This window comes from Myotis yumanensis, unplaced genomic scaffold (genome assembly GCF_028538775.1).
Source record: "Myotis yumanensis isolate MYYU_CA2020_CCGP unplaced genomic scaffold, mMyoYum1.0.hap1 SCAF_12, whole genome shotgun sequence".
Classification (NCBI taxonomy): domain Eukaryota; kingdom Metazoa; phylum Chordata; class Mammalia; order Chiroptera; family Vespertilionidae; genus Myotis; species Myotis yumanensis.
The window spans coordinates 30,859,264-30,878,291 of record NW_027223763.1 but is presented as its reverse complement, the minus strand read 5'-3'; the positions used below and the strand labels follow the sequence as shown (position 1 = coordinate 30,878,291).

The 19,028-nt window shown below is 47.1% G+C and overlaps 1 protein-coding gene across 3 annotated transcripts in view; it reads left to right on the top strand.

The window, feature by feature from the left end:
* Positions 1–19,028, top strand: part of DAPK1 (death associated protein kinase 1) — a 159,674-nt gene that overhangs the window by 82,943 nt on the left and 57,703 nt on the right. For all 3 annotated transcript variants that reach the window (XM_070431394.1, XM_070431392.1, XM_070431393.1), the window contains exon 3: positions 3,377–3,598. In XM_070431394.1, the coding sequence (XP_070287495.1) occupies positions 3,377–3,598 (222 nt within the window). The remainder of the gene's footprint in view (positions 1–3,376; positions 3,599–19,028) is intronic.

Sequence of the window (19,028 nt, the reverse complement as noted above, 5' to 3'; positions counted from 1 at the left end):
TATGGTTTTTTTCAATCTGCACTTACTGGGTGGGAGCTTGTTCTAATGTGGTGTCTGGATCAAAGTCCACAGTGAAAATGTGAGAGCCCAGGTTAGGCACCAGCCCACGGGCAGAAAAAATAGTTGCTCCCAGACAACTTGCTCTTCCTGCATTCTGAAAGCAACACCTTTGACTTCGCTTGTCCACCCCATCTTTCCCAAAGTGAGAGCAAAACTCCCACAAAGAAATGAATTGGAAAATAAAATGTGACTGGATGAAACAGAGTTCGACCAGTGTTTGTTGTTGTTGTTTTAAAAATATATTTTGATTTCAGAGAGGAAGGGAGACAGGGAGAGAGAGAGAGAGAAACATCAATGATGAGAGAGAATCATGGATCGGCTGCCTCCTTTACACCCCCCACCAGGGATTGAGCCCGCAACCTGGGCATGTGCCCTTGACTGGAATCGAACCTGGGACCCTTCAATCCGCAGGCTGATGCTCTCTCCACTGAGCCAAATCAGCTAGGGCCGACAGGTTCATTTTTAATGCATTGTGAAATACATAAGACCTCCAAAAACACAGATGCTTCAATTGCTTGCCATCTGACCTTGAGACTCACCTGTGGTTCTTTCTAATTGTTAACGTTGTGCTTCCTAAGCACACACACAAATGTGGTTTACCGTTCACTGCAGAGCACCGACAAGGATATTCAAGCCATGGCTTCGTTCCGTTCAAGCATTTGATGAATTTTCGGTGGCAAGGAGAAGGCTACATTGCCCAAACGTTTTAACCACTAGCCTCTTCTCCTTGCCTTCCCCCCAGAAAGCTCTTTCCTAGAATGAGGTCCTGCAACTTCAGAGGTGGGTGACTTGTATCTCAAACAAAATGGACACAAGCCTAGCAAAGCAGCCTGGCTCAAGGAATAGAGCTTTGGAGCAAATACACTTGGATTTGGAGTCATTTCTGAATTATGCAGACTTACTTGCTGAATGATTTAGAGCAGTTTTTAAAGCATCTCTCTGAAGCCTGGCTTTCTCATTGACCGAAGAAGTGAGGATGGTGTGAATCTCATAGAGTTAAAAGGGGGAAACAGTCAACAATGGATCATTTGGTGATAAAAACACACTCAGATAGTCTTTAAATTTAGGCTTGTATTTAAATTCTTTGTGGTTTGCCTGCAGATTTTATTTTGTTTGGCACATTGTTTTGTTTTTTAAAGCAAGGTGATTCAAACCACAGACTGCCTCAAGTCATTACAGCCCCTGAGACAAGTCTTGGTGCCTGTAGCCTGTGGAAGGCATCACAACCCACCACCACCACCACCCCCGCCCCCAAGCACAGATGTTTGTGGTTTGGAGGTGCTGCCCTTCGAAGTACACTCTGCCTTCTCTCTGCCCTGTGGTCCCTTGAGAGCCCTCTGTGGGGACATGATACTGTCTCTGTGAGGAGCGGGGCTGAGTTCCTGCTTTTCTCCATAAACCCCATCTCTGCAGCCCACCCCTTTTCCCTCTGGTCAGTCCTTCACTCCCCAGAGAAATTAGAAAATGGTTGTAATAAAGTCGTAACAGATCCCCTGGCTCTTTAAGGTCGGGAGTTTACAGACAATCGGCGCTAGCATTCCGGTGCGATTTATTCTTCAACTTCTCTGCTCTCCTGCTGCAGGGGGAAAGAGGGCATTAATAACCTGTCATGCAAAAAATTTGATACTGCCATAAAAATAATCCTTCACTATGTGTTTTTTCTTCTCTGGCCTCCTGCTGCTCAAGGAAATGAGTAACATTTTTAAGTATCCATTCTTTAGCATCAAAATATTACCAGTTATTTGATTTTCTCTCCCCTTTTTGTCTTCATGTGAGGGGAAGGAAACTAGCTGAAAATAACTGTGATCATGCTCTGCATAGCAGTTCTCCAGCTGGTGCCAAGAAATGTACAGGTCCTGTGATGGGGGATCAACCCTGCCTTGGGCGCTAGGGAAGAAGTGAGGGTCGTTACGGGAAGCATCTTTCTGTTGTTTCACCTACATTCAGGGTAGCCTACTTACCTCTCAAGATCTCAACCACTTATGTCTTCACCTTTTATTGTGTGTCAAGTTGTTTTATAACTAGAGGCCCACTGCACGAATTCGTGCACAGGGGCTGGCCGGCAGCGGGGAGAGACTGCAGGAGGTTGGCTGGCCGCAGGAGGTTGGCTATGGGAGCTCACTGACCACCAGGGGGCAGCTCCTGCATTGAGCATCTGCCCCCTAATGGTCGGTGTGCATCATAGCGACCGGTCGTAATGGTCGCTTAGGCTTTTATATATATAGATATTCTTTTATATATGCATAGGAGGCTCTGGTTATTTGCTGTGGCACTGGATGGATAGGATGCTTTCCTCTGTAAGAAATAGAAAACACAAATCAAACTGGCTTTAGCAGTAAAGAGAATTTATTGGCCTATGTTGTGAAATTTCCACAGGCAGATGGTTTCAGGCTAGGGTTGATCTAGCCACTCCCAGTGTTACCACAGACCTAGTCTTGTTGCTTCTACTGGCTCCATCTCTGCAATGTGATTAGCTTTAATCCAAGAGTGACTCCTCAAATGGTTCTGAGGTGTCTGCCAGCAGCTTTGAGGGATCAGAAAGTCTCAGAAAAAGTCTCTGTCTAAACATTCTCTGGAAGGTCTTTATTTAGGTCCTGGGCCTATCACTGGAGCCAGGAGAACATTGTGCACTGATTGGCCTAGCCCAGGTCACATGATCTGTATCTATAGTTGTGGATGGAGGCAGCTTCCCAGAACCACAACAATCCCTAGATAAAGGTATTGGAAAAGGAAGAGGAGGGTGGTGATGCTGGAGAAGCAGCCAGCAGATGTCTAGTCCATAGGGCTCATCAATTCCCAAAGTGTGAAAAACACATAGAGCTTATTTTTGTTCTGGGTGTTTCAGTTGATAACTGTTGGTGCTAGAAATATGTCATCAGAGTCAGAGCTCTATATATTTTCCTACCAATTCCCTGGTCTCCATCTCTTGTTTTCCTACACACACAAGGAAAAGAGCTTGTTGGGAGTGAGGTCTGATCCAGGAGCTCCTTCCTGCGGTCCCTGAATCGGAAATGGGAGGGAAGGAGGCCAGCACAGAAGCGGAGGCATCATTACCGATTCAACAAAGCATAATTCAGGAAAATAATTTTTATCCCTCGTTCACAAAGAAACTGGCTTAATAAAAGAAATAGAATAAAAACTAGCCCTACTTACTGTGTTAATTGCTCACAATTTGGACTTTTCTACTCACAACTCCATCGCTCCCCCCAACCCCCACACACGCACTGCTTGGCACATCCTTGCTCAAATCTTGTATTTTAATGAACAAAAAGAATGTGTAAATGACCCGTGTCCTTCTTCCGTCCCCTCTCTTCAGCGGGCAGTTTGCAGTGGTGAAGAAATGCCGTGAGAAGAGCACGGGTCTGCAGTATGCCGCCAAGTTCATCAAGAAAAGGAGGACGAAATCCAGCCGGCGGGGCGTGAGCCGCGAGGACATCGAGCGCGAGGTCGGCATCCTGAAGGAGATCCAGCACCCCAACGTCATCACCCTGCACGAGGTGTACGAGAACAAGACGGACGTCATCCTGATTCTGGAACTGTGAGTGTCCTCTGCGGGGCTGGGGCGGGCTGGGAGCGGGGAGGGGGGCGCAGGGATGAAGGTGGGCCGTGCCCAGCCTGGTCAAGAATGGACTCTGCTTTGCCAAGTCGGAGAAGTTACTAGGGTGTGTTGCCTGCCCCGAGGCCTAGCTGCAGTTATCTGGAGTCATTTTGAAGACCATTCACGTTTTCCCGCCTGATTTGCGAGTGTTCCCCAATCTTAGGGTTCTTTGCTAATTATGAGGTTACCTGTTTTCTGAGTCTTATGTTAAGCTTTTAAGTATACTATGTCCTTCTCTGCTTCTTTCTTCATTCTCTTCCCCCCTTTCTTCTAATCTGCCTCTCCCTCCTCCCTCTATCTTACACACACACCCATTTTCAGCTGCTGGAACTGTCAGCACTCATTATATGAAAGGGTAAAATGGAACCAGAATCACTCAGAGGTGATTACGAAACTTGTTTTTAAAGCAGTTTGCTTGGTGTCTGAGGCCCACCCTGCCCATGGGATGTGGATCCTAGCGCGCTGCTCTGGGACTGGCGCCCGTCCCTGGCTGCTGTCTGAGTGCCCAGTCCCCGCAGCACAGGACGGGGGGAGGGGAGAGGACACTGTCCTGGTGCAACTGGCTGGGAATGTCTCTGGGCTCTTTGGAGAGAGGAGAGACTTGAGGGCGCTTAGGGCGGAGGGATGGGTGATGCAAAAGGACACTGGTGACACAACCAGTCCTGGAGTTCTGAGTGCTGACGGGCCCACTCATTTCCTGGGAGCCTCTAGAGTTCACATTCCCTCCTGCCAGCCCGCAGCTCCCCTTGTCTGCAGATCTCTTAGGGCTACCAGGAAGAGACCAGAGGAGATGGAAGTGAGGAGGTTAACGGAGGGTCCAGCCCACCCCTGAGCACCACACTGCGGGAACGCTGGGCTTTGTCATCACAGCAGCCTGGGGCAGCCACAGCTTCTTGTCTCATCACGGGGGTTTGGCCACACTGCTCTATGGGTCTGAGCCACCACCTTCTTAACTGTAAACTGGGGTTAATAATACTTACCTCAAAAGGGTCTTGAGATACGCATTTAAAAATGCCCAGCACAGTGTCTGGCTCATACATATTTCCTCTCTTCATTCCTTTAAACCAAGAGGTTTGAGCCTCTGCACTGGTGACATTTGGGGCTGGGTAATTACTTTTTCAGGGGGCCATGCTGTACACTGTAGGATGCTTAGCAGCCTCTCTGGTTCCTACCTACCAGATGCTGGTAGCATTGCCCCCTCCAGCTGTGACAGCCAAAAATGTCTGCAGATGTTGCCCTATGTCCCTTGAGGGCAAAATAGTCTCCCTTCCCCAATCACTGCTTTAAAGGCAGAGCAGGACTTGAAGAGCACGAGGATTAAGGGGCCTGCTCAAGGTACAGCATAGAAAAGGGAGGAATCACCGTTTAGTCCACGCTGTGGCTTTCTGTGGCCGCTGGGGAACAGACAGAACCGAGATCAACATCAGGGTAAAGCCTTTACCATCGCTAAGCCTAACTTTCCTCCCTTACAGCGGTTGTAAGAGACCACGGGTACAAAGTTCCCGGGAAGGAAACGCTACAGATCACAGCTGTTTTGCCTTTTCAGAGAATTACCAGGTTGTGCCCAGTGGCTGAGTGTCACTTACCCTCTTCACATACCAAACTGCACCCAGGAGGCCTGTGAGTGCCTGCCCTCCTCATGCCCACCTGTGGGTGTTCGGTATGGATTCAGCCTCTGTTGACTGGCCCCATTTCAGAGACATTTTTTTATTGGGCACATTTATCCTGAGTGTAAATTGGGTGACGTTGTAAATTATCATACAGTAAACTTGATGTTGGAGGAGGGTGGTACAAATCCATGGAACTTAACGTGTGGATTCCTGTAACCACCACCCAAATCAGGATTCAGAACAGTCCCATCACCCCCTAACTCCCTTCTACTAATCCCTTTGTAGTCACACCCACCCTCCACCTCCATCCCCACCCCCAGGCAACCAATGAGCTGTTCTCCATCCATTTGTCTTTTGGAAAATGTCATGTAAGTCTATTTATATAGTATACTAGAGGCCCGATGCACGAAATCCGTTCAAGAGTAAGTCTTCCTTCCCCCGGTTGCCGGCACAGGCTCTGGCACCCGGGACCCAGGCTTCCCTCCAGGCTCCGGCTTTGTCAGGAAGGACGTCCAGCCTAATGAGCATATTACACTTTCATTAAATAGATAGTCTTTTGAGACCAGCTCTTTCACTCAGCATAATGCTGTTGAGATTTGCGCACGAGTTCCTTGCTGAATAGTATTCCACTGCGTGATGTTTATCCACTCACCCGCTGAAGGATATTTGTGTTGTTTCTAGTGTTCGGCAATCATTAATAAAGCTGCCATCAACATTCACATACAGACGGGTGTGTGAACCTAAGTTTTCATTGCCTGGGGGTAAACACCTATGAGTGGGATTGCTGGGTCGCATGGCAAGTGTGGGTAAAACTTTAAAAGACACGGCCAAACTGCTTTCTAAAGTGGCTGCACCATTTGTCAGGCCCTCCAGCAAAGGATGAGAGTTTCCGTTGCTGCACCAGCACTCAGTATGATCAGAATCTGTTTTTCATTCTAACCGTTCCAGTGGGTACATAGTGGCTCACAACATTGCATAGTTCATTGTGTGGTGACCTTCAATAAAAGTTGCGCCAACTCACCAAGAGCAACTATGGGAAGGGGCTGGAGGGGCCTTAGGAGACAGTCCCTAACCCACAGGAAGATTCTGTGCTCTCTTGAGGGTGGTTATGCTTATTTCAAAGTGTGTTAACCTAGTCAGGGGTGGGGAAACTTTTTGACTCGAGGGCCACAATGGGTTCTTAAACTGGACATGGATGGAGTGTTTGTGTGAACTAATATAAATTCAAAGTAAACATCATTACATAAAAGGGTACGGTCTTTTTTTTTTTTAGTTTTATTCATTTCAAACGGGCCAGATCCGGCCCACAGGCCGTAGTTTGCCCACGGCTGACCTAGATGCATAAAAACGATGGACAGGGAAAGATAAACCTTTTACTAACGAAGTTACTAGTATATGCCTGGGGCATGACTACCCACCAGGACCTGGCCAATTAGGAATTTATTATCACATCACCTGTGATGTTACATTCCATAGAACCCCATCTCCGCCTACAGTTCTAAATTCTAACAGCTTTAAAGGAAGATTTAGTCATCGGTGACATATTCCATCTCTTTTCTTTCTAAAGAATGCTGAGGTACATGGTGGTTAAGGAGAGAATAAAGTTTAAGAATTTGTCGGAAGATAGCCCTGCCATGTATCTCTCCCTTCTGGCTCAGTGATCTCTGAGTAGCTGTATTTCTCTGATGTATTGCTTTGCGATGGGCACCATGGCAAGTGTAACTTTCTGGGGCTGACTAATGAAGCTTGTTGTCTCGTTGAAAACTTGGGCCCATCTCCACTGTGATGTGTGAGTTCTCACCTCTGAACCCCAGGCCCATCCTCACCTCTGAGATAAAGAGACTCCGCTCACCTTTTCATGAACTTGCTCCCAGTGCCTTGGGTGAGGTACAAAAATGGTATCTTTTCTTTTTTCTAACTATTTGGTGTCTGGGTTACAGGCGCAGTTGTCAAATCTAGTCCAGGATCTGCCCTTTAAAATATGTGTAAGCCTGAAAGCAGTTTTAAAGTCTGATTTTTCCCCCACTTGCTTCCCTGGGCAGTAATCTTTTCACAGCTTACCTGCTATGGGAGCTCAGCCTAGCATAGACACAAAGGAGGCCTATGTGGTGCTTCAAAATCACGACCTCATGCCTTCCACACCCATTGTTCCCCAAATCATGCTGATGTAAAATCTCTTTACCGTGTTATCGCTCGCCCACGCGTGGTCGCACAGGTAGGGCCCTACAAACCTTTGGTCCTCCGTGCTGTAGGATTTCATAACTCAACCTGTGAAACATGAAGCTAAACTCTCAGAACCGAAGTCAGTGCTAATCAGTGACGCTGGCTTCTGAAATTCCATTTCTAAAGTTGCTGCTCAGAAACTTGGTTAAGTATCCTTAGTTAAGTATTTCAGGCTGTGGATAGGGATGCATTTTTCTATCTGCCTTCCTTCTCTCCAGCATGGTTTAGATCTAAATGTTTTTAGGGGCCAGATAGGCGATGTAAATAAGCGAGGTTGCTCTGCATAAGGCCCCAGTGTCGGGGAGGCATCAGGGAACGTTGAGGACTGTGGCTAACTGGAACCCTGATGCCCCACTTCAAAGAGGCAGCCATCAATCAGTTGATTGTTGCTGTGTGGAATTTCAGATCCAGTGATTGCCAGCGATCTTGCAGTTGTTCAAAAAAAAACAAAAAACCTCTGCAGTCTAGATTTTTTATGTTGGCAATTAGTTCATAATATTCCTGGGCAGACAAAATAAAACCCGTCTGTAGGCCACATGTGGCCTGTACAGACATCCAGATTCTAGCCTGCCAACGCAATCATTTATTTATTTATGTGAGTGATAAGTATTAGTTGCTCACAACTGTGGAAGAAGCAAGATGGGATAAATACAGTCAGAGACAGCCCCAAAGGGCTAGCAATTCTGTTGGAAGGGCAAGATACGCACTTAACATGCCGGAATGATTTTTCAAATGTACAGCATGATGTGAAATCATTGTCCTCAAACTTTAGCATGCATCAGAATCACTTTGAAAGGCTTGTTAAAATATGTACTATTGATCACCTGCATTTCCAGAGTTTCTGATTCAGTGGGTCTAGGGTGGAGCCCAAGAATTTGCATTTTAAACAAATTTCCAGCTGATGTTCATCTTACACACACACACACACACACACACACCTACGTTGAAGTTCTGAAGTTCTAATCCCCTTTACCTCAAAATGTGGCCTTATTTGGAAATAGGGTCATTGTATATGTAATTTGTTAAGATGTTGTGGCAGAATGCACGGGAGAATGATCAGCCAGCACTCCGAGGGAGGAAAGTTTAACCTTTATTTCGCAGATCGGCTGGTCCAGGGGAATTCTGATCCAAAGCCTCAAATGAACTCGTGGGGAGACTCTGACCTATATATCTCCTCCTGTGGCGGCCCCTGAGGGTCCCCGCAGCTCCGCCCAAGTGAGTCAGAGTGGGGAAGTAAGACTACAGTTTTAACCAGATTCTGAACTAGGTTGCAAGCCCCTGTCCCCCTCCCCCCCGCCCCCCATTTTCCTTTTCAAGATGGGTCACACTGGAGTAAGGTGGGCCCCTGATCCCATATAACTGGTGCCGTTGTAAGAAGAAAGCCGTGTGAAGACAGAGACGAGGGGGAGTGCCATTCGAAGATGGAGGATTGGAGTGGTACTTCCTCCGAGCTCTTAGGAGGAACTAAAACTGCCACCCTTTGATTTTGGGCTTCTGGCCTCTAGGACTATGAGACAATAAATTCCTGTGGTTTTAAGCCACCCCGTGTGGGGTACTGTGTTACAGCAGCCCTCACAAACTAATGCAGAAGCACTAGTTAAATCGAAAACTCTGTAAGCTAGTTAAAAATAAAGCGCGGAATCGTGGTAGTCACGTCAGGCAACTGAGAAATGATGTGGAGTGTGATTCCTACTCCCTGCAGGCCCGGGCAGAGGAGCACGCAGAGGGGTGGGTGCGTCTAGGTCTGACCTGAGGCAGGAGTGGGCATCACCCCATCTCGGCCTGCTCCAGGAGAGTCACCTTAGCTTTGAATCACCCATCTGAAAGGCTACCCTGTTAACATTGAAAGTAAAAATCCTAGAATTGTCACGTAAGTATTGGCATAGTGCATTGTTTCAAAGAAATAAAGCCAGTTTGAGGTCTCCAACTCTAAGTTTTCCCCTTATTTGTTATGCTTGGAATTTAAAGGAGATTCTTAACCCTTTTTAGCTAGCATGCATGTGTTATTGTGTTCTCTCTCTCTCTCTCTCTCTCTCTCTCTCCCTTCAGGAAACTCAATTTAATTGGTGAAGTATGCTGTGGTTGTAGCCAAGTACAAGGGCATGGAATGAAAAATGCATTCTGTTATTTTTTTTTAACTTAAATTTTAAAAAACACACAACATAAAATTGACCATCTTTAAGGTACAGGGCAGTAGTGTTAGGTGTACGCACCTTGTTGTGCAACAGATCTCCAGAACTTCTTCAACTTGCAGAACTGAAACTCTACACCTCTGGAACAACTCCCCTTTTAGCTCTCTTTTTGACTTTGGCTGAGTTAATAATTCGTGGAATTTGGTTTGCTCATGGCAAACAGCTGCCGAGTTGTATTGAAACATTTGTGCAATATTAGACCACTGTATGCACGATCATTAAGTTGGCTCACTCTCTCATACCCAAACCGAGATGCAAACTAGGAGGATTATGAATGTGAATGTTTCTCATTCTCTGTCAGCACAGTGGATGTATGTGGATGAGTTCCTGCTGCACCGTCAGCAAGTCCAGAATTGCAAGAACCTTTCGGGAAGTAAATACAATGATTGAAGCGATGGTTTAAAAGTGACAGAGCTGTACTGAGCTGAAGACAGTCACAGGGACCTACATGATCCTAGTAAATGAGGTGAATCCAATGCCTGAAGCCTTTCTACCACCATCTCCGCCCTTCTCTCTGCCTCTCCTGCTCCTCACAAGGCACAATAGCACGCTCACATGTCTTAAATGGCTGGGGTTTTTTGCTGCTACATTTGTTCTCTCTTCCCTGACCTCGAGCCAGCTCTTTTGACTTTTTGAACTTTTGTTTTTATTCACAAAGGTAATTTCAAGAACTGTTCTGAGTTACACTTTTGGCATCTGGCTCCTCAGATACCTGCGGTTAGGCAAGAACAGAGATCTGAAAGCACATTTGGCAGCAGTCTCAGCCTTTCACAACAGAATTAAATCACATAAAGTAGGTGAATTTCCATCCAGGCATTCTCTCGCGAAACAAAGCCCTGTACGTACGGCGTCTTCCCCCGCACTCTGAACTTCTTGCCAGTTCAGTTGTAAAGTGTTTCCTTCGTGTTTATTGAATGGGCATTTTTGGTCTTAGAAAAATTGGGACAATGCAAATCATGAAAGCAGACTACATGTGGTATCTGAGCTCATGGATCTGTAGTTTTTATTATGTAGTCATAACTTAATATCTGGCTTGATATTCTCTGCTGTATCCATAGGTTATAAATAGAAGGTATTTTTGCTTAATTCCAAGAAAGCTCTATAATCGTTAAGGTTTGGTAAACTGGATAACATTACCGCCCGCCAGCCAGCCTGAGGGACTTCCATAGCTCAGTCATGGTATTATTCTTAGACCCTCGTCTGGACGCCGCAGACTCTACCTATGACTCGAAATCCCTGAGAACTGCTCAGACTTCCTCTTGGAAATTCACAGCCATGTCATGAATCGTATTACTCTTCCTGTCTTGGCCAACCACCCCCCTAACCAATGACTTGAGAGGATGTCCTAGGAGGAACTCTGTGGAATTGTGGCTCCAACTGACCCTTCAGACATTCTGACTTCCCCTCTTGTTTTGTGCCCTCTCCTTGCTGGCCCCTCTTTCCTCTCTGTGTGGGGGAGGCTGTCCCAGTCACAGGCTGCCTGCCCCACTCAGCTACCTCTGCACACCCAGAGCCCGGGAGAAGAAAGGGGAGCTGCATTTCATTTGACTCTTCGGGTCAGCGCTATGGGGTCCCTCCCTTTTATCTCATTTAATCCTGGTTTCAGAAGGCTGAGCCCTTCCTCTCCAGATATAAGGGTGGGGACTCTAATTCTCAGACAGTAGCTTCTTGGGGAGGGAACTTTTTTTGTTTGAGTCCTTAAATTCTGCTGAGCCTGTATAGGACTTAGCCTACAAGGCCCATTGTCCATCTTTTCTAAGCTGTCACCTTTCCCGGGAACAGGAGGAGTGAGTTAAATAAAAAAGACCACCTTGGAGCAGAGAGGGTGTCCCCAGCCTGCCTCACTTGCTCCCCTCCTCATCTAGGGCTGCCAGTCACCTTGACCTCTACCTCCTAGGGCAGTGCTTCTCGTGTTCCTGTGGCCTTGAGCTGCCTTTGGCCTCCTCCATTTCCAAGCTGTGGCTCAGTAGCTTTTGAAAGCCAACCTGGACTTGGAGAAGCTTCCCGAGTCTCTCTCCAGGGCTGCTTCTTCGGCAGCCATGTTGTTCTTGCCCCTCATTTCTTAGCATTTCCATGGTGCTGGGAAGGGGCAGAGAATGTGCTCATGTTCCTGTGGGAATGAAGGCCAGGATGGCTTTGTGAGGGCTCTCATTACAGCTCTACGTGCATGTTTGCCCCTCAATGTGTTTCTTTGAGGGCAACACTGTGTCCTGCTTTGGCACCCACAGCACTTACATTGTACTTGGCCCAATAAATGTGTGGACAGTCCAAACAGAGCAAGAAGCACAAGACAATGTGATGAAAGTACCTCATGTGGCTTGAGAGCCAGTAAGTTGACCACTAATGGAGGTGTTGTTCTTTGTGAGATGCTAATCTACCTGCTTGGGCCTTAGGCAACAACTCTTGACTAAGTGTCCTAGAGGGTAAGGCATGAAACCTTGAACATTGGAATAAGGAAACAAGTGACAGGGCAGCACCCTAGGACTATTTTTTTAAAATATATTTTATTGATTTTTTACAGAGAGGATGGAAGAGGGACAGAGAGCCAGAAACATCAATGAGAGAGAAACATCAATCACCCGCCTCCCGCACACCCCCCACTGGGGATGTGCCTGCAACCAAAGCACATGCCCCCGACCGGAATCGAACCTGGGACCCCTCCGTCCACAGGCCGACGCTCTATCCACTGAGCCAAACCGGCCAGGGCACCCTAGGACTATTGATAGCCAGAAGCTCCAACCACCCTTAGACCTGTAGGGTAGGAAGGGAGTGGCTTGGGGAACCTGGAAAGGATAATTTCAGAGAGAGGGAGAGAGAGAGAGAGAGAGAGAGAGAGAGAGAGAGAGAACAGAACCACCTGACATGAGCTGAGCCCTCCGTAGGGGAACTCAGCCAACTCATGGCAACTTGACAGTGAGGAGGTGGAGTTGACCTCAGTCTTCTTCCTTATTGGTGCTACCTGTTGGCCAAACCAAACTAGAAGCCTGAGAAAGCTTGACAGAGAAAGCTTTTTATTCAGTCTCTGTGTGCAGCTTCCCTGGACCCAGAACTGATGGAGAAGCATAGAATATGGATCTGGAGAGGTAAATAGAAAATACCTCTAGTGTCTGGTCCTTTCGACACCTCAACCCAGATGCTGTAGCTAAGGAGTTACAGTCCAAACTTACTGGTGCCCCACAATGAACTCTTTCCAGGACTGAAGAATACACAATTTGTCACTGGATGGGCAGGATCCGTTGTATCTCATGACCTTTTTTCTCAAAGGCAGTGTGCCCATCACAGATTCTTAGAGGGGAAGTACATTTTTTTCGAAGCATCCCCCTTTTGTGTTCCTAATTTTTCACTTTTTTAAACATGTTACTGGAATGAGGAAGTGGAGACATGGCCCAAGGCTAGAAGTCTTGGTTCTCTTGCAGGTGGTAGCTCTCTGTTGCCAGGGCAACTTGCCCAGCAGGAGAGTTGGATTCATCCTGCCTCGTCTACCCTTTGGGTGCTGCGTCCCTCTCTGAAGGGTTGGGAGTTGTCTCTGAGCTCCTTGGCATCCATGTGTCTACTGGACACTATGGAAAGAATTTCCATAGAAATAGGAAGCAACCTATACCTGCCCCCTTCTCTTCCTTGACTCCCATTCCCTCTTCGGATCACTTTAATCTACCTTTTAACCTTCTGCTTGCCACTGAAAGGATTCCTGCCAAAGCTTCCTAATTTGCAAAATTCTTTAATATATATGCAGCTCATAATACTCAATTATCACCTCCCAATATATTGACATCCCTGAAGCTGTATTTCTGGGGCTTTCTCTGGAACCCCACAATTGCTTCTTCAGCTGCCTATTCAACATCTCCACCAAATGGATCTCCCCCAGGTACCTCAAGCTTACTGTGTCCTAAACTGAATTTATAATCTCCCCTCCCCTGCCCACTCTCTCCTCTCCTTCTCTAGCTTGGTGTATGACGTCACCATCTTCCAGTTTTCCCAGACTGGAAGCCATAGCACCATCCTTGCCTTTCCTTCTCCCCTGACTCCCCGCCGTGCCACACAGCCAGTCTTTCATTAAGTCCCGGGGTCTGCCCGAGTCTCTCTCTTTATTACCATTCTCATGTTTTCTCTCCTGTCCAACTCACCCTCAGATTTATTACAAAACAGCTACATATCTTGCTTTAAAATCTTTGCTGAATAATTATATGAAAAGATTCTCATTATCACTCATCATTAGGTATCTCTTCAAATCAAAACCACAATGAGATCAGTTCATGTCCACTAGGATGGCCATAATTAAAAAGACAGGTGATATTAAGTGTTGGTGGGGCTTTGGGAGAAATTGGAACATTTCTCCATAACATTACCGAAGACTAGAGGTATTTTCTATTTACTGCAATGTAACTACTGTAATGTAGTGTAATATAAAATGGATCAGCTGCTTTCGAAAACAGCTTGGCCATTCCTCAAAATATTCAGTGTAGAGTTACCATATGACTCAGCATTTCCACTCCTCAGACTATACCCAAGAAAAATAGAAATATATGTCCACACAAAAACTTATACATGAAGTTTATAGCAGCATTTTTCACACTAGCCAAAAAGTGGAAGCAACCCAATGTCCATCAACTGATGGATGGATCAACAAAATGTTGTATAGTGATCCAACAGACTATTATTTGGCAGCAAAAAAGAATGAGGCATTAATATACACTTCAACATGGATGAACCTTGAAGACATTATGCTAAGTGAAAGAAGCCAGTCTCAAAAGATGGCATATTATAGGAAATGTCCAGAATAGGCAAATCCATAGAGGCAGAAAGTAGATTAGTGGTCCTAAGGCAGGCTGGGTAGTGAAGAATGGGGAGTGGCTACTAATAGGCACAAGGTTTCCTTTGGGGATGATGAAAATATTCTAACATTAGATTGTGGTGATAGTTGCACAACTCTGTGAGTGTACTAAAAACCATTGAATTGGATGTATACTTTATTTATTTTTTAAAAGAATATATTTTATTGATTTTCTACAGAGAGGAAGGGAGAGGGATAGAGAGTTAGAAACATCAATGAGAGAGAAACATCGGTCAGCTGCCTCCTGCACACCCCCTACTGGGTATGTGCCCGCAACCAAGGTATATGCCCTTGACCAGAATCGAACCTGGGACCCTTTAGTCCGCAGGCCGACGCTCTATCCACCGAGCCAAACCAGCTAGGGCTGGATGTATACTTTAAAAGAGTCAATTATATGGTATGTGAGTTATATCATAATAAAGCTTTAGAAAGCATCTCTGGCCCTTCTGCCTACAGAATGAGGCCCATGAGCCATAATAGAATAGCGTAGGATCTTTGTACCAATTCCAGCTCTTCCCTTATATCCAACCACTTCTCCTCCACCCCTTTCATCTCTGCCCTTCATGGTCAACCCACAGAGAATCATCTTTACCAGATTATGCCATTTCTTAGGCACCCCCAACCCACTGTTTATGCTGCACCCTCTGCCTGGCATGCCGTACTTTGTCTACCCAGAGAACTGCTACTCATCTGTCACAGCCCAGCTCACACGGGTTTAGTCCCTTTCTTCTGTGTGTTTTCATCGCCTTATAGAAGTGTGCTCATTATAGCATTTACCACACTATATTTCAAATGTTTGTATCTCTTCCTCCTGTAATGGACCGAGCTCTCCAGGGCATGTGCCAGCATTTCACTTATTTCTCTTTCTATCTCGAGCATCCAGAAGAGGGCATGAATGCTAGCACACAGTCAGCAGTCAGTGCCCCATAAAAGTGGTTGAAGTTGAATTCAGTCAAGGAGAACAGTGAGAGGTCCCGATGAGCAGCAGTGAGGGGCTTTCCGGAGTGAGGACAGTGGAGATGTGAAGAGGAAACGAGCCAAAAGTCTGCATCGTCGGTGACGTGCTGAAAGTAGCCTCCCTCCTGAGAACGGAGCAGTTTGTCATCTTAGCTAATGTCCACTTTGGGGCTGAAAGGGGTGAGACGTGAGACCAAATGTCTAAGTTGGGCTCATGGGTGGGCAGAAGGGTAGGATAGGAGGAGAGTTGATGGCATTCCGAGGGACAATATGCCTGACATTATGAGACTAGATACAATGGCAATCAGAGGCCAGCGGCTAAAATTAAAGCTGCTGATTATCTTTGGCGTCTAGTATAATAATGTCCATCACATGGCAGCTACTCAGTAAACATTTATGCAAAGGAAAGAAAGGAAAGAAAGAAGGTGAGCTCTTCAGACACTCAAAGTCACCTTTGCCCATTAGAGCAGCGGTTCTCAACCTGTGGGTCGCAACCCCTTTGGCGGTCGAACGACCCTTTCACAGGGGGGGTCGCCTAAGACCATCCTGCATATCAGATATTTACATTACGATTCATAACAGTAGCAACATTACATTTATGCAGTAGCAACGAAATAATTTTATGGTTGGGTCACAACAGGAGGAACTGTATTTAAAGGGCTAGAAGGTTGAGAACCAATGCCTTAGAGTCTCCTACATAGAGCCAACCCTGCTCAAGCCCTGGTATGGCCCCAGGCTGACTGTGCTATTGAAAAAGAGACCCATTCTCTTCTCATCTTCACCTTCGAGGCCTCTGGTGGGGGTGACTCTCCACTCCTGGCCTCCTCTTCCAACACAGCAGGGTTTCAGGGAGTCTTCTCCTTCCTTTTCCCTTCCCTGAGGTGGCCAGTAGGAAGTACTCGGCTCCATACCCCTTCCCTGCCTGACTCCCCATCTTCTGCCAGTGGACAAAGTGATCTCCGAGCCTCACCACCTGATGAGTGAATGTCAGCTCGCTCACCTTTTCCATCTCTTCCTCCTCCAACCTTCCTTTCTTCTCAAGCCCATCCCAAACTAAAGGGCAGGACCACTCTGCCCTGCGCCTCTATAAGTTGCAGGCTTCTACATCTCGGGGGTGGCCAAAGAACGGGCAACACCGTCCTTCAGGCTGGCTGGGGCCCCTATCTGATGGGCCAGGGGTCTTTCATCCAGGATTTCCAGGTTCTTAACAACAGCCAGCAGCCTTTATCTCAGCCGTTTGAGCTCAGGGAGAACAAACCCAGTCAGCAGTGGGAGGGCTGGGTCCCCGTGCTTCCCCAGATAATAGCCTTCCCTTGTTTTCACCTAGACCAGACAGATTTTGGAAAAACCTGCATCTTTGCTCTCCCAGCTTGGTTTGTTTCCCACGGCCTTTATTCTAGCACCAGGTATAATGGCCCAGGCCGAAGAGACGTCTGGCTGCCCCAGCTTTTCCGAGTGCCCCACTTTTGATTGGCCTCGTTATGCCTGTGGGTCTCCAAAGCTTGAACTGAAGCCATGGAAGTAGAAAGAGGCTTGGCGTTGGCTGTGGTCGGTCCGGCTGTTAGGTCTCTTATTACCCTGTTCGTGAGGACCTTCCTTCGTTCAGGAACTCTGCCTGGGCCGATTGGGGGGGGGACTCCAGTTTGTCTCTCCACTCCTTCTCTGTCTCTAACAAATTTTCTCATCCTGTTGGTCACGTCACTTGTTCGGAGCACTGGAGTGAATGGATGAGGTTATTCGTGGCTGGGATGACCACCGCTAGGCCCAGCCAGGCACCTCTGAGCCCCATACAGACACCTGAGGACTTGAGCTCCTGTACCCCTGCACACCTGTACCCCATTGTTGGTAACCCTGTTGGCAGGCTCAGCTGCTGAACTGTAGGGCACCATGCCTAAAAGGCCATAAGTGGCCTTTCTAGTGAGATTCCTGCCTGAACTAGCCCAGCCAAGGATTCCTCCATTCCTGGGGCCACCTCTGCCCAGCATTTCTGCGTCTCCTGGCCTCCCGAAACTTCTCAGACCCTCTCACCCTGGGTTCCCCTTCTGGCACGTCAGCATCTGCTTTCTTCTCATCTGCATTAGTTTGTAATTTCTCCAGAGTGGACATTTTGGCTCTTCCTCTCTATCCTCCCTTTCCCCTTCCCCACCACCCCCAGAACCAAGGCCTAGGTGGTTCCAGATCCCAGGCTTCTCATCGCTGTAACCCTGAAACCCCAGTTCTCCGGACACCCACGCTTGGCTGCCGACACCCTCTCTTGCACCTGTCACCTCTCTCTGAGTGCACCCTTGGGTCTCATGGAATTATTTGGGAAGCACATTGAGCCACTGCTCTGCACAGGTTCATTCTTGCTGTCTTACCCTTTTCTCCTGTTTACCTTCCTGAATTGATGCACTCACTCCATTGTTTTTGCTTCTGGGGTGGTTTCTGGAAGCTATAACCTCATTTTATGCATTGGAATATTTTTATGTTACCTCCCCCATCCATTTCTCTTTCTCACATCGCCTCTCTATTCAGTATGGAAACAAAAATGCAGGTGGGGAATCAGAAAATGAGCAGGTGCTCAGAGTTGGGGGTGGGAGGGCTGTGGCTCACATTAATCCACTGTAGGTGTGATGACCACCTACATAAGACATCCTGTAGGTGTGACATGTCACCCCACTGTCTGAGCAGCAGGCCTTGATCACCCAGAAAACAACCATCAAGGTTTTCTTCTCCTGAGAGCTGGCTCAACAAACCACGGCTCTGAACTAGTAGCATATTTTCCAGAGTTGCAATCATTTTGATCTTGTCAGTGGGTAGAGGGCACATAGATTCAGTTCCCTGAAAGAGGAAGAGGGAAATGAAACTGGTTTTGGTTTGTCGGCTTGTTGCATAAATGCCTCGTTATATTCCACATAAAGCTTCTTCAGTTAAAAAGGGGGGGGGGGGGGATTTTTTTCCCCTTTAGTATCATGTCTAGCTGAGAACCGCAGCCTCCTTTTTGAAAACCTGCCTCAGCAAACTGCAGTTTCATCATTTGGCCTTGAATTTGAACATGCAGTCATCCAGTGAGGGGGCTGGTAGTCCTATGAGGGGACTGGAGCACAGCCTCTTATTATGTTTTGTCCTCAACTGCTGCTTCCTCCCCAGCAGCTGAGCAGTGTGGCTGGTCCCATGTCATGCTGTGCCTGCTGGTATTGACAAAAGATGATGCATTTTCTGTTTACCCATCCAGCATCCTGTTTCCATCTTGGGACTCAAAGAAAGTCATAATTCTGCTCCTTTATCTTGAATGAAAGTGATTGCTTTGAAATCTTCTCCCTCCTCCCTCTCCCCACAGAGACCATACTTTAATTCAGCTTCACAGATTAGTCCGTCGTTCATGGCAATAGAAAACCAGATTTCTGAGGCTAGGGACCTTTGGGGGATCCCAGCTTATTGCCATGTGGGTGGTTTTACAAGACTGAAATCTTTCTTTTCTTGCCATAGCTGGCAGACCTAACAGCATTGGTCCCTCACGCACAACGCATACATCCCTAAAAGCATAGAGACCAGCTCCCCGTTTATTCCATGTTCTC